Here is a 21,992-nt window from a genome sequence, read left to right as displayed (position 1 = left end):
CACACTAGTTTTTATGTTGCTGGATTCGTCGATCTATGAACTTAAAACAAAAACGGCCATTTTAACTTTGGACGCATGTATTCAAAAGGTACTTAAATATAAAATACAGGTAGCGGCCCCCTTTTTAAATATATTTCGTTAAATTTAAATAATCACGATTATTTAGCAGTGGTGCTAGTGTGCACGTTGATTGGGCTCTTAAAATCTTTCGCAATTTTCCCGAGTTTGTGTATTGTATATGAAGTGCATTTGGTGCACATTGACATCATTCGCTACCTTGCAGTAAATGTAAGGTGCACATGAAGTGCCGCACACAAGGCTAAAGATATCATTTTATACTATCATAAAAGCAATCAATTCTTTAGTAGGCAACCATTATTACAACATTATAAATTCCATTAAATATATACGAGTCATCGGTGACTATGAGTGTCTAGTGTCATTTTAGGTTACCTCTAAGTTTGTTACATTTATGTGTATATTTTTAAAGTGTTTTGTAAAGTGAGTGGCATGTAAGTTAGTAATTATTTTATACCGGGTGGGAAAAATAAATTAAACTGTAGGCTGTGCTCTTCAAACTGACCAACATTTGTTCAGCGACTTTACAAATAACTTGTGTTTTGATTTTTAGCTCACTTCAAAGATTATTCTACGACGCAGTGTATTGCGAATTCGGTTGTTTAAGACGTGACAAGCAACATCAGTTACAATTATGATAGGGTACATTGAAGTTAATAATTAATTTTTATGAAAAATAGGAAGTCTACTTCATAAATTTCATAATATTTAGAAGTTGTTAAACAAAAGTTTTATCGTTTGAGGAGCACAATATTTGTTATAATTGACCGTAGTTATGCAGAAAACGACCAACTCAATTTTTTTATCAATGCAGAAAGCGACCAAAGCTACTGAGTTAGGGTGTAAGTCACTTTGACAAAAATAAAAAGTTGGTCGCTTTCTACAGAACTACGGTCAATTATTTGCTCGTGTTACAGGGTCCACCCGGTATTAAGTAAGTAAGTAACACTTTATTGTACGGAACAGAGGAATACAGATACATCAGATAGAATATAAATATAGTACAAAGGCGAACTTATCCCGTATTTAGACGTGTTGGTAAATGATTAAGAAAAATCCACATTTGGATTAGTTTTTCAAATGTTTTGCTTGTTTACACGAGCTTATATACCAACAGATAAATTCGTGGTATTTATTCAGATTAATTTGGCCGGATCCGATACGATAGCGAATTCACGGTCGATAAGATAAGCATAATCAGAATAGCTTACAATATTATCAGTCCACTAACGAATGTTACACAAATCGAAAATGTTAATTATTAAGTTATAATAATATTGTGAAAACCTGTTCTGAATTGCAACGGTTGTGATTGGATCAAAACGCAAATCGTGAGTATTATGTGCAGTTTTTTTACTTACACTATTTTTATTGGTTCTATGCATGAAAACAATAAAACCTAGTTAAGATTAAACACCCAAAAGACCCAGACCCACCCAGTGACCCAGTTATGGATTAAATAAATAATAATAAAAAAAGGCACAGCAATATTTGTATACAAAAATACATTCCATTAAAATAACTTTATTTCGAATCATTTTAACAAAACAACTTAACACTGAAACAGTGACCGAAGGTTTTAAAAAAAATATGTTATAGCTCTGACGCTTAATAAAGTTCAAATGTATGGTCCAATCCGGAAGAAAGCATGAAACCTGGCATGCATGTAGCTTAACCAGGTACGAAAACAAGCAGTCCAATAAATTATATAAGAATAGTGGATTCAAATGTTTTAGTTTGTGTACAATTTAAAAACTTGTAATGTACCTTATAAAATTTGAGACAAGTTCACTCTATTTTTTATACAAATGTGTTTCGTGTGTACAGTCGCCGTCAGATAAAAAACCGGGCAAGTGCGAGTCGGACTCGCGCACGAAGGGTTCCGTACCATAATGCAAAAAATGGCAAAAAAAAAACAGTCACCCATCCAAGTACTGACCCCGCCCGACGTTGCTTAACTTCGGTCAAAAATCACGTTTGTTGTATGGGAGCCCCACTTAAACCTTTATTTTATTCTGTTTTTAGTATTTGTTGTTATAGCGGCAACAGAAATACATCATCTGTGAAAATTTCAACTGCCTAGCTATCACGGTTCGTGAGATACAGCCTGGTGACAGACGGACGGACGGACGGACAGCGGAGTCTTAGTAATAGGGTCCCGTTAAAAGTGCGTGTTCAGATATTTTCGAGCAACTCTGACGCTCCGATATAACTGATACTCCAACCTAAGCTGAATGTAACCCAGCATATTTCTTTATTAGGTCCACATGTTCAAATTCGGGGGATGGAAAGCGTCGCTAAACCTCAGCGGTGTAAGTCGCCGCCGAGAGGTGTACGACAACGGACCGGACCTGTCCTCAGGAGGGGCCTACAGATCACATAGGGAAGATGTCTTCGGTGAGTGGGTACTTCGTTAAGACCAGATGTTCAATTTCTGAGGATGGAAATCATCGCTGAACCTCAGCGGTGTCAGTCGCCGTCGAGAGGTGTACGACAACGGACCGGACCTGTCCTCAGGAGGGGCCTACAGATCACATAGGGAAGATGTATTCGGTGAGTGGGTACTTCGTTAAGACCAATGTTCAAGTTCTGAGGATGGAAATCATCGCTGAACTCTAGCGGTGTGAGTAGCTGTTGAGAGGTGTACGACAACGGACCTGACCTGTCCTCAGGAGGGGCCTACAGCACAGTATAAGGAAGGTGTATATAATATATAATTTTATTTGTTTATTATGAATATTCCTTGAAAAGTCCGAATACAGTATTTTTAACCCTGGATTTGAATCCACGCAGACGCTCAGCTATCTATCACATTTTATTCAAGTTGAATTACCATTAGTATATTTATCATGTAAAAGAAGATTATGACTAGAATATTATTAGTACTAGTCTCGGTAAAAGGCCGTTCCCATCTAATCAGAAACGTTATCCAACCACTTAAACGTGTATCTGTTACTAGATACCGATATCTATTAAGCTGGGTAATGGCATTGATAACAAAACTTTTAATTTCAGGACGCAACAGTATATCAGAACCACCGAAAAAACTAACGCCATCTATGGTGAAGCTCCCTCCAAGTAAAGAAACAATAAAAACATCAAAGAGTGCCAGCGACTTAAAAGACCCTAATAATCTACCTCCACAACTTAGGAAGAGTACACCAGATGTCTCCACCGACCCTAAAGGGGGACCTTCAAATAACAGAGACTCCGCAGTTTTATATAAGAACGCTAAACAGAACGCAAAAGACGATAAAAAAGAGAAAGAAAAAAAGAAAGCAGAAAAGCAGCGGCTAGCAGAAGAAAAGAAGAAAGCACAGGAACAAGCGAAGCAGGATAAATTAAAAATACAAAGAGATAAGAAGATAGCTGAGCAGCAAGCGAAAGACGTTAAAGCAAGGAAAAAGGAAAGTAAAAAAGCATTGCCGCAAGCGAGCGTCACAAAGTCCTTAGTGCCTACGGAACCGCAGAAGAATCCTCTAGGACGGGTGGCGACGAACACTCTAGAAAGTTCTATAAGTCGTAGCAGTGGACCTCCGCCTTACACGGAAGAAGCTAGTCCACAAGGGAAACAAATAAATAAAAATGATACCACTGGCAACACTAGCTTTAGTAAACCAATAGAAAATAGTAGTTGGGATTTGATATCGGAGCATCGGAGTCAGATTAACAGGAATCCTGTGGCCAGTGGATCCAGACAGAAGCAGATGGTGCTGGATATGCAGCTAAGTTTTGATAAAGCGCAAGCCAGTGACAGGGATAATAGTGAAGTTTGATCAATGTAATATTAAAGTTTTTTTATAAGTTGTTTTGCTTGTTTTTTTTTTGTGGCCCAGTAGACAAAAGTTGTTGTTAGTTGTTTCTTTCGTGACCCAGAAGACAATCATAATACAGCCTGGGACGGTCTTAATACTAAAGGAACATTCTATTCTAGAAAGTTATATTAGTAGTAATCGTCGTTCAGCTGCCGCTACAGGTCACATTTTTCAACCGAAACTCGTGAAATTCTGTGTGCAATTTTGTTTATTAAATTATACGATTTTTTAGCGAAGTCTAGCATACACAGAGCCACTAGTACTACGACTTACCTGTGAACTTTAGCCAGCGGAAAGTGCAGACAAATCTTCTGATAGAGCTCGGTAAAGTGCTTATATGATCGGTATAATACGGACGGCGTGGCTTGGCCCTGTCTATAGATCCGTAGAGCGTAGACGTAGTGCTTTTCAGGGTCGTATCGTTTCTCGAAGCCGAGACATTCCACGCTGACTAGGCGGCCTTCTTGGGCCATCCTGGGAAAATAATTATATTTAAATCATCGTCAATACATTTAAATGATTATTTTAAAAATTGATTGAGTTGAAACATTGTTTATTAATGGCCAGTTAGTTGTGTCAACCGGACGGCCGAAAGGGCTCAATAGAAGAGTTTTTTTTAAATGTCAAAGAACATTTTCTCGTTGTCATTATTTATTGTGACCCAGCAGACATCAACGTCGAAATTTCAGAACATGGCACAAAGTTTATTTTTTACTGAGTCATATGTTTAAGAGGTTTTCAGTACACGAAAGAGCACCAGATGCAAGATTTGATTTTGAGTATTAGAGATTATACATTCTTACGTGTAAGTCCTTGGCATGAAGGACAACAGTTCTGAGGAGCTGTTGCTGGTGTCGCCGCTCGCTCGGAACTGCGCCAGGTTGTGCAGGAAGAAGTTTATGGGCGTGAACCTGTAACAGATACCAATGTTATTAATTATTATACAACTAATGCGCCAGCTACAACATTTTGTTATAATGCCGGTCGCCGACGTTTCCAGTGGACCGATCTAATGTAATTGTACCATAGCCCCCAATGGAAAGGCGACAAAGCGACTAGAACGTTGTTTGTGAGTATGCTTGTTCGCACACTTAAAGGTTTATTTCTAAGACGAATTATTGCTGGAACTACTTTTAAAAATGAAGGCATCACCAAAACCATTTAGCGCATGGCTAATATCGTTATAATTGATTATTATGTGATTTGATTATATAGAATAGGGCGATTTTCGACTTATTGCGATAAAGAAACCGTCGAATTCGAATGATTTTGCCGTAATCGACGTGACAGAGATGTCAGATAAATACAAATCATTTATTTTCTAAATATTTTTTTACAAATTGGCAGTGCCATATCTCTCTATTTAACAGTATACTGACCGGCTCTTGAGCGAGGAGTGTGTGCCTCGGGTGGTTGTAGCAGTAGCGTAACAGGGACGTCGGGTGACGCCATCTCTCTCAATTTCTATCTAATTGTATAATAACCGATTCTTGACCGAGGAGTGTATGCGTCTAAGTAAAATTTACTTCTAAGGGTGGGGTTGTTTTAGCTTAAAATGGCGTAGTATGGAACCGGGTAGTGCTACAGCGTAGAATATGCCTACTGACCTGCTCTTGAGCGATGAGTGTATGAGGCGGGCGAAGGCGGCAGCGGCTTCGGCGTTGGTGGCGTCGGGCATGAGCGCCGCGCGCACGTAGCTCACCGCCGTCGACGTTAACCCGGGGACGCCGGAGGCCGCCATCTGTAGGAATATACGTCAATCTTAGTTTCATTATCGATCAATAGAAGATGCATTGCTGTGTACAAAATTATCACTACTGTCTCCTGGGTCACGAGGAAGAATAAATCAAGCAAACGAGTAGCAAGTGAGCGGGGAAAATGATAATGAATTGAATAACTTTTTGTTGTTACTCCTTGCCAAGGTTACACTTAGTGAGTCACTCTTTAGAACCATGGTTTCATTGGATTAAAATTCATAAAATGTGCAGTTATAAGCCTGTTCCTTATCCGTATGAGTCATCAGAAGATAACAGACACACACAGCAGCAAGTACCACATTTTAGTAAAGTCCTTAAAAAATATGTTAGTAAAATGTGCAACATTTGAACGCCATACAACTATGCTCGACGAATATCCAAGACTGAGAAAGGTAGAAGAAAATAGGTAAGTAAAGTTTTATATAATAAGATTAAACTTACCAAAGCGAACAGATCTAATATGTGGTCGTGGTGCTGTCGAATAACGTTGAACGCCATACAGCATTGCTCGACGAAATGCTGGAACCGTTGCGTGGGACGGTCCCCTCCATTGATCACGTAGACCATGTCGTTTGTTAGGACGAATGGTGCACGATCCCTGTCAACGAAGTTAAAGTTAGAGGTGTGAGTATTATTTTTGAATTACTTCTCACGGAACGATTTCGGCATGTGAAACTAAATTTGGCTTATGACAGGAGGTTTATGTTCGGTCATATTCGGTTACATTTTGCGTGTACTCCAGCCTGCTTGTAATGCTGTTGTGTTGCCTAATTGTAAAACGATCGAGAATAAAAGCCGTGTTTTATTCACATTTTTTGTACGTTTCGTATAGCACTAATTAATAAACCGTTGTCTCTCGAGTCACGAGACACAGATATTGTGTTCCGTGACTCAAGACACAAGTGTTTATAGACCGAAACAACAAAAAGATATTTGAATTAAAAAGCTATAGGTACACGAATCATAGCTCAAAATTTTCTGCACATAATTATATTTACCATTTCAAGCTACATAATTTGTCTGCCGTCTGCATTATCTACTTATGAGCTTGACTTTATGTTACAAAATACAATAACTGACCTCTTAAAGTTGCCAAACATCTGCGCGTCGCCCAAGAACTTGCCAAAGTCTATATGAAACAGATGGCCCGATGTCTTCAACATGATGTTATCGTTGTGTCGGTCGCATATTCCGAGGAGATATGTCGCTACGCTGTAGCCAGCGCACGAAGCTGCCAATTGAAGAGAGAATTATTGTGGTAAGAGATGTTTTGCTTGCGGTGTGAGTTAGGCCTTAGCTGAGTCTTATAGGGTCAAGACAACCATTTCCTACTTTAGTCTTAACCTCGGGTATTCAAGACAGCCGAGGCGTAACTCACAATACTTTTTGCATGATTGTGTTCATTCTGTGCTGGTTGCACTAGTAGGAAAGTAGAGATAAATCACATAGCGTTTATAAACCAATTCCTAATTCCTATTAGTTTTAAATTGAGGCCCATTGGGCCAGAAGAAATATCACAATCGTCTCCTGGGTCACGCAGCCCTTGAAATGTATGAACTACCCTTGCTCTCGGAGCTCATGAGGAAAAGGTCAATGTATCAATATTGTCCCCTGGCTCACGGAGCCGATTAAACGTATCGATACTGTCCCCTGGCTAACAAGTGAGAACAAAAATGGTTTATATCGCAGTCAGTCTGTTTTTAAAGACTTCTACGATGTTTAAATTACTATTTTTAGATATAACTCTCACCGGTGAAATTGTCTCTGGCCCGCTGGTACTCGAGCTCCGAGGGGTTGTGCTTGGCGAGCCACTCCGCGATGGGTTTATCTTTGAACGAGCCCGTGAGGCCCCACTCCGTCTGGATGGCTCGGAGAGTTTCCGCCTCTGCTACTATTTCTATCATGCCTACAAAACAAACCATAACATTTCATTTCATTTATTTCTATAACAATAATACATTGTGTTTAACAGTAATAAAAAGAAATGATAATAAATAATAAAGAGCTATAAAGTTATATACTTACTGAGTATAATTGCATGAATTCTATAGTAATTTAAATTGTATTTTTCTTATTTACTCGTAATGCATGTTAATTATAAGATGTAATAATGTTTTGAAAAGATGTATCCCGCCGAGTTTGTTGCCGGTCCCGTATTGGGATACCCTCCTCCAATTGAGGGGGGATTTAAATCTTCTCGAGGCAGAGGTGTACGGTAGGAGCCGGTAAAGGTTTATTTGACGTTTATAAGCGCATTGTAATATGCCTACTTGAATAAAGTATTTTTTATCTTTTATCTTTTATATTATCACCGTCTACAAACAAACTACAAACTTGTATACAAAAAGAAAACAAGTACGTAAGAAAAATACGAATTAATCCGTCACAGACCACAGAGCAATATACACTTACGTGTATATGCATAAAGTTCAATTTCGGTTTTGACACTTCGGTGACGTGGCGTATGAGTGACAGCTTTTGTGTTTGACACGGCGTCGAAAAGACAACAACAACAATAATAACAACTAACAATAAGAACTTACCTCTCCTATCGCTTGTGGGCAGTGTTTGGAAGGTGACCATCCGGAGGTCCAAATTGGCTTTGAGCCACAGGCTATCCATTACTTTCATTACTTGAAGCACTAGGGCATCTTGGCGTAAGTCATCGCCGATCTGTCAAATATAAAGTGAAATATACTTTATGTTTATAGGGTTCCTTGCCCAAAGGGTAAAAACGGGACCCTATTACTAAGACTCCACTGTCAGTCTGTCTGTCAACAGGCTGTATCACATGACAGTTGAAATTATCACAAAAAAGTACGGAACCCTCCGTGGGCGAGTCCTACTCGCACTTGTCCGGTTTTTTATTTAGTTTATATCCTTGTGCAAAATTAAATGTAAATGTGACTGCAAATAACACGTATTAAATGTGAAATTGTGTATTGTAATACCAGTAGGCTTAGCACAGGGCGCCGCTACAGTAATTCGCCCGCGAGACAGACTACTCGTCCCTCTCTAATTAATTAACATTTAAATAACCGGTAGTCTGTCTCGCGCGCGAGATACTGTCGCGGGGCTAGTCCTACACAGACCAGTAAATAAAGAAGACTGACAACCACTATTCAACGCAGCGAGAATCGGCATTGTTAGCTTGTCAATGCGGCGATGTTTCAAGTGGATTTAGGTTATAATCTGTGAAAGTAGATTTTGCTTTCATACCTTAAACATGGCAGGAACGATAGCGTTGTCACATCCGATAAAATTAATTTTGAGAGGTAGAGTATTCGAATTGAAGTACATACACGACCTGTGAAAAAAAGAAATTCAAATGTTATCCGGTTTACAAAACTGTTAAAATCTAAAATTGTTGCCATGGTTACTTTCTTCTGGGTCACTCTTAGAACCATTTTTTATAGGATTTAAGCTCACCAAACATGCATATTTGTGACAGTCATAAACCCCTTGATGTGTGAATGAGTCATTGAATGAGCACCCTAATAGAATGTGGTTTTTGTAAAGTTCTTTTGCAAATTATGCTTGTTTTGTCCCCTGGCTGACGTGACAGTATGTCATAAATGTTGTGTGACTGTGCTAGTTTTGTCCCCTGGCTGACGCGACAACAATATGTCATAAATGTTGTGTGACTCACTTGACATCGACATCGTGAACGTATTGGTGTAGAGCGAGCGGTAGAGCGGCTGGTTCGGCGCGCAGTAGAGCGGCAAGTTTCTCGCCGCCGGTGCTGAGGGCGCGAGCGCGGCCGCCGTCTTTAGCGGCTTTTACTGATAATGCCACTTCGGATAACGTCTGCAAAGCAATAAGCAATGTTAACATCTGCAACCTTTTCAACTCCCGAAATAACAATCAAATCATTTAATTTCAATAAAAAACTGAAAGTGTACAATAGTATTATGAGTGTCTCCTGAGTCACGGGGTTTATACTTCGTGGAATCAAAATGTCAACTCAAACAGTGAGTGATTAATATAGTTTCAAGTTGGTGCCATTGAAAATGGTCACAATTACAAAAATCTGCCAGTAAAACCGTAAGTTGTCCATAGGAAAATGAACTCTAATAGAATAAAATAAGACCCACCTTCACTAACAACTGTTGTCTGACTAGAGTTCGTGTAAGTTGTTCACCACACACCGCTAGCAGAGCCCTTAACATAAGTCGATATCTCCACGTTGCAGTCACGCATTCAACGGCTTCCTGCGGCTCGGTCGCGTTGTCTTCTAGAGTGATACCTAGGAACTCTTGACTTGGTGCCTGGAACAATTTATTCATTTATTTCTTTATAAAACATAGTTTTACATGTCAATTACAGTATTTCATATTTACAACTATTTACATCTAAATTACGTAACATAACACTATATATTTAGGTATAATTTGGTCAATCATGGTTGTTCAATACAAAGTTATGTCTCCTGGGTAACTTTTTAAAGGCATAATTAAATTTTACATTCTCGTAGCTATCTTCAAAAATATACCTACATTTTATCTTTAATTCTCATAAAAAATATCAAGTAATCCTCGTTAAGAACACGATAACAACACCAAAAATTGTTTTTTAAAAAGAAAACTAAAAATTACAAATGGAGTGGTATCCAATTTACCTGTGGAACATTTGGTAGTGAATGGACAAGCAGCCAGAATAATCTGTGAGCTACCGCCGGCGCCGCTAAAGCTCTTGACAACAATAGTTCTGCAAAATAAACATGTCTCCTGGGTCACAAAGTAGTATACTAAGAAACACGGTTTTTTGTCTTAAATTTACTAAGACAAGACTTAACAAATGAATTTGTTAAAACGTTTCCTGGGAGTCCTTACAATATTACAAGAAAAAAAATCTCGTTTACTTTAAAACGTTTTCCCAAGTGAATATAATATTGTCTTCGGTTACAGCGATAGATCGCGTGAACGTGTGCGTTAGCACAGTCTCAAGAAATTGGCAACACAACATACCAGCTAGAGGACTAGTCAAGTAGGTCTCGTGTCGTAAAGCTTGTGTCAACTGTGGGAGGACGCGGCAGAGGTCATCGTCCGACATCGCGTTGAGGAGACTTGTCGCTGTTTCTCGCACTTCAGAGTCGGGGAAACTGTGCAGGAGAACATTCTTTATAAAAAATGTTTAGATACACTTAAAACGAGACATTTAGTATGAAAATTCTACTAGTGATCCTTTCTCGATGCTCTTGAGTGTAGGTGCGATAAGTAAATGCACCGAAGTTCGCATAGATGAATATAATATAGTCCGAGTTGCACCGACTTATACAGAACAAAATAAGGAAGCGTCATTTTTTATAAAAAAAATTACATAAATGACAACATGGGGCCGATTGCATAACAACTTGTAACTAATAATATTAGTGGAAGTCTCTTTCCAATTCCTTTGATTAGACAGAGACTTTCGCTAATATTATTAGTTACAAGTTGTTATGCAATCGGCCCCAGGTCAGACTTAGTCATTGCTAATGACACGCAGAGTTAGCTTGGTCCGACTCCTTACCGTGTATTGACTTCTAGAAAAAAGCGTATGCATAATTATGTTCGTTGATTTTTTTTTTAACGTCAACGATGTTGTATCAACGTGGAGTAATCTGTCTCTTGGGTCACAGGTTAATAGAGTGCAAATATGTATGCGTTTTAGCATGCGAAAGTTACTAGAAAAAGGCCTCAAGATTGCTATTCATGTTTTTTGACAACATTATTATGATTGTTGATCTATAAAGCACTACGAATTTTCAAAAACTGCACCATAACCTCGTAACACCCGCCATATAAAGTTTTCCAATTCTTAACTTGAACCTTGTTCTGTAAGTAAATTGGAACGTTCGTTTTAAAACGCAATGAAACAAAAGAAATACTACTTTATTCGTTTCATGAAAGGTTCAAATTAGATTGCTACGAATATGTACATTTTAATGTACATTTAGACTCACGAGGTTAAATTGCAACCAATTACCAGGGCAGCAGCAAGTGCATGGCGTTGAGCGGCGACGGTTTCTCCCATCGCCGCAGCAGGTTGACGAGCTGTGCGCGGTGCTCGCCGTACCAGTTTGTGGCTGCTAGTAACACTAGTGGTAAAGCGCCTGGTAACTCGACGAGGTATTGGCGTTTCTCCCACATCACCTGTGTAAAATAATGTTATTATTATGAGGGAATCAGCTTTTTTGTCACTCGTTGCCGTGGTTGCGTTCTCCTGGGTCACTCTTATATGGTATTTAATTTATATGGTTAATTTATGGCATTTAATGTATTTGATTAATAATTTTTATGGTATTTAATTTGTATGGTTAATTTAAATACCACAAACCCCGGTATTACAGTATTGAAATTAACCACACATGCATATTTTGGTAAATAAACGCTCTTAAAGGAATAACAATATGAAATAGTAGATGCCCCTTTATAACAGCAAAAGCATTACAACTGCTGGACAAAATATTTATTTATTGATCAATTAAATTATTTATTGATATAGTTATCCCACTCCATTCTAATTTTAATTTAAGTTTTGTTGTCTGGGTGGCTAAAGGTTATGAAATGACTAACAGATGTCGGAGATGCAAAAAAGAAAAATCAGCACGAACACCCCAGTAGTTTGATTCGTAACATCGCCAAAAATGCAAAAAAGGCTTACCTCCCTACAGTCGGTAGGCATCCTCTGATACGCGCCCTGCTCAATAAGATGTAACAATTGGGATTGTGTATGGCCGTCCAGCGAGTCAAAAGCTGGCAACGGGTCTGTTATGGACTTTTCTATCTCGCCGGCCGTCCAGCGCACGCCGTAGTTGATGTACGATGGGATTTCTAAAAAAAAAATGTTTTTTTTTTGCGTTTGAAGAGGTGTCTCTTGGGTTACTTTATAACGATGACCCAAGAGACACCTTTTCTATGAGAGATCGAAATGGAGTTTTTAGTTAGTTTTTTTTATGTGGCTTTGTCTTTCAGATATTATCTTTTGGGTCAGTCATTATTAGTTGTCCCCAGTGGTAACGGTAACAATTGTTATTTTTTATGTCTTCTTCATTCCCACTGGGAATTAATGGGTAGGGACAAGTGGGGATAGCCTTTATAAACGGGGGTTTCATCAACACGAAAATTAGGCAGTTAATAGGGTATTATACTGTATTTAAAATAAATTATTTTACACCATGCATGAAATAAAGCACCAGATAATTATTAGAAAAACACAGATAGGAGTTATTTTTAAACACAAGTTCTATTTAATAAATCGGATAGAAATATAAAAAGTAGGTGAGTTGACCGTGACGTCACGATGTAATGTTTCATATAAATTCCATATTATCAAATCGTTTTGACAGCTCTAAAAAAGTAACTGATTTGACTAGTAGGAAAATACCCTATTTACCAATATTTACAACGGGGAAGGGCTCGGGCGGCACGTCCATGGGGTGCGGCGCGGGGCCGAGGCGGCGGTCGCAGCACGCCGGCCACAGCGGCAGCACGTACGACCCGGACGCCAGCATTCTGGAACACGATGGAAAATTAAGGTCAGATTCATACACAGATTTAAAAAAGTTCCTACTTCTTGGGACGATAGTTAATAAGTGAGTTTAGGTCGCAGCTCGCTAAGCACTGACCGGATATCATTGTTATTGAACTTATTAACTGTATAGGGTTCGTATGAAGAAAAGGCCGACTTCTAACACGAAGATGTATTTCGGAAAGAACACAATTACAAAAAATTACACGAGAGCGTATGTGCATAGGCCAGCGGACTGCCTGGCGGCGCATGGTAACGTAATTAGATATGCTACAAACAAATATCAACCTTAAGACTAAGGAATTAAAAGCTAATTAACATATGACTATGTTTTTTATTAGTATTTTTTTTTTATTATGGTGCGGTTGCATCGTATATTTTGGTGAGTTGCTGGAGATTTGGAGAACCATCATGGCGATTTATTATAAATACTATTGAAAACCGGGTATTTTACCACGAATTTTTGATAGTATTAAGATTATATGATACTTTTTAATTTACCCGTCAAAGTCGAACAGTTCAAGTACAGTCGCCATTACAGCGGCCAAGGCGCAAAAAATATCTGAACACTCCACTATTGTCAAGGCGCTAGAATACGTGTTCAGATATTATTGACCACCTCTGATGGCGACCGTACGAGCGCGACGCACTCTATATATACCAGCTACCGAGTATATGTGCGAACAGTAGAGCTATCTCTGTCATTCTTATATGCGCTTAGAGCTGATTTACGGCTCGGCCACGACATCGAGCGACTTGCGACGGCAGGAGCGATAACCATAGGTTGGAGCGAAAGGTCCGATCGCTGTGTCACGCTCCAACCTATGGTCATCCCTCCCGCCGTCGCAAGTCGCTCGATGTCGTGGCCGAGCCGTTAGACGGCGCGCGAACTCGCATGCGATTTTAGTTACATTGCGGAGTGTTGGTTACGTCCAATTCAACAGACCGATCAAAGCCCGCAATGTAATGAAACTCGCATGCGAGTTCTCGCATCGTCTAAATGAGCCCTTAACGTAGTAGCGTGTATTAGTTGTATATAGCATACACAGACAAAACATCCTCCAGACTTAGCATAGTCGCGCTACCCCCTCTGCCACGCATACGGTAATTTTACTCCATGTTCGAGTCGAAAGTGTCTTTGTGTGACGTCCGTGTATTTGAACGGACCAATCACGGCACGGGATTTCGCTCACCTCGTCCCGCGCACCGCCGCATGTTTGGCATCATCGGTTGCATGAAATAATTGATCTAAACTCGGTTTAGAGGATTCCTAGTCTATGATAGCATACAATCGAACACACACACTTTGTACTGGACACAAACTCACCCATCAAAGTCGAACAGCTGTATACTAGCCCAGCCCAGCTCCACTTGATCATACAATACGTCGTCGTTGTCGTTGTTCTGTTTGTCGTTGTCGGTCTCGTTGTGCGCGTCGTCCGGACGACGAGTGCGGCCGTACAGTGATAGCACGAGACGCGCTTCGCGGGGGAGTTGGCTTATTGGGACGTCTTCTAGGTTCAACCTGGAAGGAAAATTTATGTTGGTAAGATAATATACCATCGTCACCATCATTCGCTTGCCCTTATCCCATTCACTTGGGGTCGGCGCAGCATGTCTTTTTCTTTAATACTTCTCTGTCGCCCGTCATCTCATCATTCACTTGCGTTCGTTTCATATCATCTCTCACACAGTCCATCCACCTTTTCCTCGGTTTTCCTTTCCTCGTACCACCCTCCACATTCATTCGTCACATGACTGTACCACGCTAGGCGTCATACCATCATCAATAGTAGTTTATAGACTGCTACATAATGAAAGGCATTAAAACACGAGTGCGGGTTTATTAAACGAGCTGAAAGCGAGTTTCATATAAAAATCACACGAAGTCTGCGTAATCGGACATATTATATGACACTATATCAAATATTATTCTCTAATAGAACCCAGCGCTATAAATTCTAGAAGTTTGCGTAAGCCGGAGCGTCTTCAACGGTCTTTGTACCGTAGTGCACCTAGCCTTATGACACTATCTTACTATTTCACTCACCAAGTATCAAATATGATCCTCTGATAGAACCCAGCGCTATCTATCCTAGAAGTCTGGGTACGCCGGAGCGTCTTCAACAGTCTTGTGCCGTAGTGCACCTAGCCTTATGACACTATTTTACTATTTCACTCACCAAGTATCAAATATGATCCTCTGATAGAACCCAGCGCTATCAATTCTAGAAGTTTGCGTAAGCCGGAGCGTCTTCAACGGTTTTGTGCCGTAGTGCACCATGACTTATGACACTATCTTACTATTTCACTCACCAAGTATCAAATATGATCCTCTGATAGAACCCAGCGCTATCAATCCTAGAAGTTTGCGTAAGCCGGAGCGTCTTCAACGGTCTCGTGCCGTAGTGCACCTAGCCTTATGACACTATCTTACTATTTCACTCACCAAGTATCAAATATGATCCTCTGATAGAACCCAGCGCTATCTATCCTTGAAGTCTGGGTAAGCCGGAGCGTCTTCAACGGTCTTGTACCACAGTGCACCTAGCCTTATGACACTATCTTACTATTTCACTCACCAAGTATCAAATATAATCCTCTGATAGAACCCAGCGCTATCAATTCTAGAAGTTTGCGTAAGCCGGAGCGTCTTCAACGGTCTTGTGCCACAGTGCACCTAGCCTTATAACACTATCTTACTATTTCACTCACCAAGTATCAAATATGATCCTCTGATAGAACCCAGCGCTATCAATTCTAGAAGTTTGCGTAAGCCGGAGCGTCTTCAACGGTCTCGTACCGTAGTGCACGTGGGCGTGGAACACGTAATCTTCGTGGTTCCAACTAGGTGGTAGACGGTGGACCGCCTCTATGCAGAATAGTGTCGTTTCTGTCATTTTGTAGGCGGGCGTCGCTTCTGTGGACGATATGGGAGATTTAAGGCTATACCTATGTATTAAAAAGAAGTTAATGATAGTAGTTGAAAGTTCTGTAGTTTATTCTATATGAATCTTCTCCAGTGGTCGTGAGTTCAAGTCCCATCCAAGACAGTGAATTTTTCCACTAAGCTTTTTGTTTCTAAGCTTATATCAAGCAGAAAACGTCTGCGTACGATGGTATTATCGTAATCGTATCGCAAAAAAATAATTTCCTAAAATTGCTAAAGGAAGATGTATGTGATGCATCATGAATGTCAGCTGGCGCTCCGATGGTGAATGATCAATTAGGTCGTCAATCGCTAACTAGAGGGAAAACTAGACCTTATTAGCATGGTATAGTGTTCAATACTCACTATCAGAAGCACCCTGCGGGATCAAGTGCGAGTCGGCTAGCTGGAAGTCCAATAACCTGGTCCTAGTGTAGAGCGCTATGAGCGAGCGGACGGCGTCTCGCACGCGGTTGCACTGGTGCTGCACGGTCTCGCGGGCGGTCGCGGAGCGGATGGACACGGAGCAGTATTGGCCAGTGTCCGCTTGGATCTCTGGGGTTATGAGGTTGTTGGTGCCCTGTGAAACACAAAATATCTGAACTACACACCTCTTTAAACTGATACATATTGAGATAATACGTGAGTTAAAACCTCTGTTGTTTAACCTCTAACAACAAGGAGGATATTTTATTTTTCATCTTCAACGTTCCCAGATACTCGTAGATGTCTGAGATTCTGGTAACGTGGTTTTAGATAAATGAGAGGTCTATGAGAACGATATATGTGTATGTGGCAAATATACATACCGCGAACGCGTTAAGCGTCTGAAGTCACATGTAGTTTCTACTCCTCCCACTAAAGCACAGATGGCTTTGGCAGTTTGGAAGAATGCTTTAAGCGAACATCTAATTACGAACCTTATCGCAACGAAATAAGGTCTAGCAGAGTTATGTGTTGTCTGTAGAGTCATATGTAGAGTAAAAGTTTGATAGACTATATCATGAGCATTGTTGATGCGATATTCATGAAATTTGGCAAGAACGTAGTTCAGACAGATATAATTTTTAAGTTGGAATGAGGAGAATCGGCCAGGAGGTCAAAAATTTAGTTGTATTTATTTGTCGAGAGTCAAAACTACTAATATACATACCGATGCACCCGTAGCTGCTTGCGCGAACGCGTTAAGCGTGTGAGTCACATGTAGAGTTTCCACTCCTTCCGCTAAAGCACAGATAGCCTTGACGGCTTGAAAGACTGCTTTGGGTGAGCAAGTGCCTTCGGCGCCTACTACGCCTACTGCGCGTGATAGCTCGCCTTCTAGAGTTTCTGTGAAATCATTTAAATATTCGTTATCACTATAATTAACGATCTCGGCCATGTTGCATAACAAACTACAACTAATATTACAAGCGGAACTCCTTTTTTAATTAGTGAAATTAGAAAAGGAGTTCCGCTTGTAATATTAGTTGTAGTTTGTTATGCAACATGGCCCTTATAATATTTTTTCTGGATTTTTGTTTTCTGGATAAACTTTTTTTTTTGTGGCAGTCGCTGTGTACATCTCCAATTCAACTATTAAAAACATATTTTCATGAAATTTAAATTTATTATAATATATTTTTTGTAGTATTTTGGCCATTCCGTCATGAGCTATCTACTAATAGTTATTTGCGATACAAGTGCGAAAAATAGGAAAGCGGCTAGTTTTAAAACACACGACCGAAGGGAGTGTTTTAAATCGACACGAGTTGCGAATTACCTATTCGCACGTGTATTACAATTCGAGCCATCGTGCAGTCTAACGCCACAACACGATTGGTTGATGAGTTCGCATCACGCGCGCGATTGGTCGCAACTAGATGCTTTAGACTGCACGATTGCCTCGAATTCGTGAGTGACACCGCTGAACTAGCACCATTCTTAGTGCCCGTCTTTAGATATATGTCAATGACGAAAAATTACAAAATTCATACTCACCAAGCAAAATAGACAAATTATCAAAAGACAGTAACGGCGCCGCTCCTTGCACAGGAATCAACTCATCTAAAGACAGATGCGCGTCCCTAGCGTCGTCTCTTTCTGTCCTAGCCAACGCCCGGTCCTTGCCTTCGTGAAGGCATAATCTTACGTCCTTCTCTAGCCTAACGCACTCGCGTATATAGTCGTACTCGCTTAGCGAGCTGCCTGGCGTTAGGTATTCTTTGGCACCCCATACCTGAAATGTACGTAAAGAGTTATTGCATAGAGAACAAAATACATAGAGTGCTCACTCCATACATCAGTTTTGGTACTAAAACGACTATTATTTTCGTAGTCGACATCTAGCATCAAGTAGCGGAATTATCAGTACTGCTAATTGTCAATAGATGTTGCGACGACCGAAAAGTCTAAAGCTCAACAATTTTTAGCTAATATTATTATTGTTAACCGGAACTCTATGTTCAACTCTTTCTGCTTATAATATTAGCTGTAAATTATTGTTCAATACAATTTTCGTGAATCGCGACACTCGAGACATCTAGTATCAAGTACCGGTACTGATAATTCTGCTTCTCGATGCTAGACGTCGACTACGAAAAGAATAGTCGTTATGGTATCAAAACGGATGTATGACTCCATACTCTCTACTCACTATATAGCACTCTATGCTCACTATATTTCTCTATACGCCATGTTAATAGTCATAAAGCATAACAAGTCACGATGGCATTCCATTAGTAGGTACAGTCAGCAGCAGAAGTTGCTAAGCGGGCGAGGTGTTCAAAATGACCTTAACACGCTCTTATTCTCTTAACAATAAAGTCGCGTCAAGATCATTTTGAACACCTGGCCCGCTTAGCAACTTCTGCTGCTGACTGTACCACGGTTAGCTTATACATATTATCAAATTCCTGATCGTATCGATTATTAATTTTCTTGTAAAATCCGCCCCGAAACCACCATTATTTTTGTTTTCTAGTCGTGTAGTTTTTTTTTACATCTGTGGTACAATAAAGAATATGTATTTACCTTTTTACTTTATCCTCTGTGTATGTTTACGGCCGTATAATAATTTATGTGTTCTTAGCGTACTTTACAAAAATATAACTAGGCGAAATGGAAAAACTACCCGCTGTACCAGTACTACTTCGGAAAGTCCTAGTAATAACACAAGAAACTTACTCTTAACATATATTGAGACATATCATCTCTTGTATTTTCGTCGAGTGAACAAACTACGGTCAATATCACATGTTCCACAGTCGACTCCACTGAAACAAGCAAATTTAAACCGTATTAAAATAACAATAGAACACATTTTAGTTAGACTGATTGATGGCACGTGGGCGTAGGTCGGAGGATCTTGAGGGAGTCGGAGAGAAAACAGCGTGTGCTTCTTACGGTGTATATTCGGAAAGTGTCAAGAGTACATTACAAATTAGCTAGCCTAAAATAATAAAAACTAATTACAGCGCCACCTATGCACTATATCGGGAACTAAGTAGGTACCTTTATGTAGATCATTAAGCCATCTAGGGATTCTAGGCTCGATAAAGTACGTAAGAGGTGAGAGAGATGGCCCTGTTAAATATACAATTGTGACGTTCCACGGGAAAAGGTACCTTATGAGGGTTTCTAGTTTCGGAGATATTAAATGTTTTGTAAAGAGGTGAAAAAATGCTCAATTTTTTTTTATTGTGTGATCTGAAACCTTAATGCCTAACGTTTGTTTACCTGTTTTTATTTTTGTTATAAGTTAGTTATAAGCCTAGTAATGTCGTCTCAGAGTTTAGTAGAAAAGGTACCTTATGGAAAAAAGATTGAAAATTCCCAAAAAAACTAGTCAATACGGGAAAAGAAGTTTGGTAGAGAACTGTATTAGCATTCTGCAAAACTAAATTGATAATTTTAGTTCTGGTTGGGGCGCCTCGCAAATATTATAACCGTACATAGACCGACATCACAAATCCAAGTAGACTGCTATTATACCAAAGTTACTCTCGTCAAGTCTTTCTTAACTAGAATAATCTTCATTTGGTTTGGTCGCATGCAGTAAATCAGCCATTGGTTTGCTGAAAAATACCAATACCCGACGCATTACCTTATGGAATATCTGAGGTCATTGAACTTCAATGCCGCTTATCTTCAATAGCAACCGAAATATATTATTGATAAGAAATAGACGATTTATACCATCTTAACCCCAAAATATTATTAGTTTATCCTAACTGTTCCATCATCATCATGCCTCATCATGTAACTTGACCACAAGGTACCTTTTCGTTACATACAAATTATTGGTCTTTTTTAAGATTATTATGACGAAGAACTAATTAAATTGGGGGCAGTTTAATGTAAATTAATATTTTCTATTCATAAAAGATAAACTATAATATGATTGATATTTTGTAGTGATGTATTATTAGATTTATTTCCATAAGGTACCTTTTCGTAAATGTATGGAGCAAATACTGTTATTGTTATGTAAGTTTAAAGTGGCATAAGGGGTTAAATATAGTATTTAGTTGGGGTTTTAGGATTTATTTCATTTGAATGACAGAATTTCTTTCATATGTGCTCAGAAAAATTGATTGTGTGTCACATTAAAAGTAAAAATATTCAATTTTGTGATTTTATATGAAAAAGTCAGAAAATACATTTTCACCTCTAAATCGGTATTGTTTTTTGCTTAAACTGTCTGTCAGTGTCGTTTTCTAATAGATAAAATTTAAATCTTGAGAGCTCATTGCAATCAATCGTGAAAATGAAATAAAACTTTATTTTCAAGAGATTGGTTAGTATACACATAAATCAGTCGATATCAAAAGTTTCTATTTGCATTACAGAACAAGTCGCAATATTTTTTTAATCTCAGATATATAAGGCATTATTATTTGTAGTCAACTATGTAACTTACTTCAGGAACATAGTTTTTTAGGCGGCTAAACTTAAAACTTCTCTATCGTAAAGTTGCTCATTTCACAACATTATTTTCAAAAAATCATATCTCTGTAACTACGCAACCTAGAAGGTTGATCTTTTGTGTTATCGATAGCTTATTTATTGTAGATTACTGGGGTATGCATAACTCCATACCCGCCATAAGGTACCTTTGACCGTGGGACGTCACAATTTAACACTGATGTTATCCCCACATGGCGACCTTGCCAGATTTTTCAGTAGTCTTTATAACAATACGGTTAAAGTTTATAACAGTTTACAATTAGATGTGAAGGTGAAAGGCTTTTCTTATTGGACGGGAATCTTGATATAATTACTTATTAGGAGTATTCTACAGTAAACTAGTATTTATAGGTTGGTCAAACCAATTTGTCACTCAGTAAGAACCAGGAAAACTATACTCATCCTTTTTTCTATATGCAGTCATCGGTCGCGGCCAGCTGCAGCCAACAGTCCGCGTCGGTCCGCCAACATGTGCTACCGATGATGCTCCTCGGTACGGAGTGTAACAAGAGTTTCGACTTAAAATACGTGAGTGACCCGTTTTAACATATTTAATATAGTTTTACCGTCAGATGTGAAAGTGATAGGTTCTTCCGAATGGTTGTGATGGACTAGAATCTTGATACTAGTGTTGGGCGGGTACTTCCCTTGCGAGCGGGTCGCTACCACGTGCCCGGGGTTGCTGGCGTGGTCAGAATGGACGAATCTTTGTCTATATCTAGCCTTTATGACAAGGAAGTTAGGGTTTATAATACTTTACCATCAGATGTGAAAGTGATAGGTTCTTCCGAATGGTTGTGATGGACTAGAATCTTGATACTAGTGTTGGGAGAGTACTTCCCCCTCGAGCGGGCAGCTACCACGTGCCCGGGGTTGCTCGCGTGGTCAGAATGGACGAATCTTTGTCTATATTTTAGCCTTTATGACAAGGAAGTTAGGGTTTATAATAGTTTA

The 21,992-nt window shown here is 39.4% G+C and overlaps 2 protein-coding genes and 1 long non-coding RNA gene across 4 annotated transcripts in view; 2 read left to right on the top strand and 1 right to left on the bottom strand.

Annotated features, from left to right (window-relative positions):
• LOC134806470 (uncharacterized) overlaps positions 1 to 21,992 on the top strand; it is a 484,735-nt gene that overhangs the window by 313,173 nt on the left and 149,570 nt on the right. The gene's annotated exons all lie outside the window — the stretch shown is intronic.
• Positions 1 to 21,992, bottom strand: part of LOC134806445 (phosphatidylinositol 4-phosphate 3-kinase C2 domain-containing subunit alpha) — a 42,209-nt gene that overhangs the window by 3,514 nt on the left and 16,703 nt on the right. The window contains exons 10-30 of the mRNA XM_063779725.1: positions 19,257 to 19,345; positions 18,072 to 18,309; positions 17,245 to 17,420; positions 16,458 to 16,671; positions 15,878 to 16,082; positions 14,490 to 14,687; positions 13,028 to 13,146; positions 12,296 to 12,465; positions 11,618 to 11,784; positions 10,618 to 10,751; positions 10,269 to 10,357; positions 9,745 to 9,918; positions 9,300 to 9,457; positions 8,870 to 8,957; positions 8,194 to 8,323; positions 7,401 to 7,556; positions 6,731 to 6,881; positions 6,092 to 6,248; positions 5,501 to 5,634; positions 4,697 to 4,804; positions 4,167 to 4,367 (exon numbers count right to left, since the gene is read on the bottom strand). Coding sequence (XP_063635795.1) covers positions 4,167 to 4,367; positions 4,697 to 4,804; positions 5,501 to 5,634; positions 6,092 to 6,248; positions 6,731 to 6,881; positions 7,401 to 7,556; positions 8,194 to 8,323; positions 8,870 to 8,957; positions 9,300 to 9,457; positions 9,745 to 9,918; positions 10,269 to 10,357; positions 10,618 to 10,751; positions 11,618 to 11,784; positions 12,296 to 12,465; positions 13,028 to 13,146; positions 14,490 to 14,687; positions 15,878 to 16,082; positions 16,458 to 16,671; positions 17,245 to 17,420; positions 18,072 to 18,309; positions 19,257 to 19,345 — 3,256 coding nt within the window. The remainder of the gene's footprint in view (positions 1 to 4,166; positions 4,368 to 4,696; positions 4,805 to 5,500; positions 5,635 to 6,091; positions 6,249 to 6,730; positions 6,882 to 7,400; positions 7,557 to 8,193; positions 8,324 to 8,869; positions 8,958 to 9,299; positions 9,458 to 9,744; positions 9,919 to 10,268; positions 10,358 to 10,617; positions 10,752 to 11,617; positions 11,785 to 12,295; positions 12,466 to 13,027; positions 13,147 to 14,489; positions 14,688 to 15,877; positions 16,083 to 16,457; positions 16,672 to 17,244; positions 17,421 to 18,071; positions 18,310 to 19,256; positions 19,346 to 21,992) is intronic.
• On the top strand, positions 2,344 to 3,886 carry LOC134806243 (inner centromere protein-like). Of its 2 annotated transcripts, none has more exons than XM_063779472.1 (2): positions 2,344 to 2,475; positions 3,094 to 3,886. In XM_063779472.1, the coding sequence occupies exons 1-2, from the start codon at positions 2,346 to 2,348 to the stop codon at positions 3,852 to 3,854; spliced, it is 891 nt and encodes a 296-aa protein (XP_063635542.1). In that variant the 5' UTR covers positions 2,344 to 2,345; the 3' UTR covers positions 3,855 to 3,886. The 2 variants fall into 2 exon arrangements, with proteins under 2 accessions (XP_063635542.1, XP_063635543.1); XM_063779473.1 differs by lacking the exon at positions 2,344 to 2,475 and adding an exon at positions 2,498 to 2,631.

This window comes from Cydia splendana, chromosome 3 (assembly GCF_910591565.1).
Source record: "Cydia splendana chromosome 3, ilCydSple1.2, whole genome shotgun sequence".
Lineage (NCBI taxonomy): Eukaryota > Metazoa > Arthropoda > Insecta > Lepidoptera > Tortricidae > Cydia > Cydia splendana.
The sequence above is the reverse complement of the archived record's forward strand: the minus strand, read 5'-3'. Positions and strand labels throughout refer to the sequence as shown.

Excerpts from the sequence above, each read along its gene's own strand:
- LOC134806243 (XM_063779472.1), top strand. The coding sequence starts at position 2,346 with ATGTTCAAATTCGGGGGATGGAAAGCGTCGCTAAACCTCAGCGGTGTA. Across the intron at positions 2,476-3,093 it reads ACATAGGGAAGATGTCTTCG|GACGCAACAGTATATCAGAA; the intron begins GTGAGTGGGTAC and ends TTTTAATTTCAG.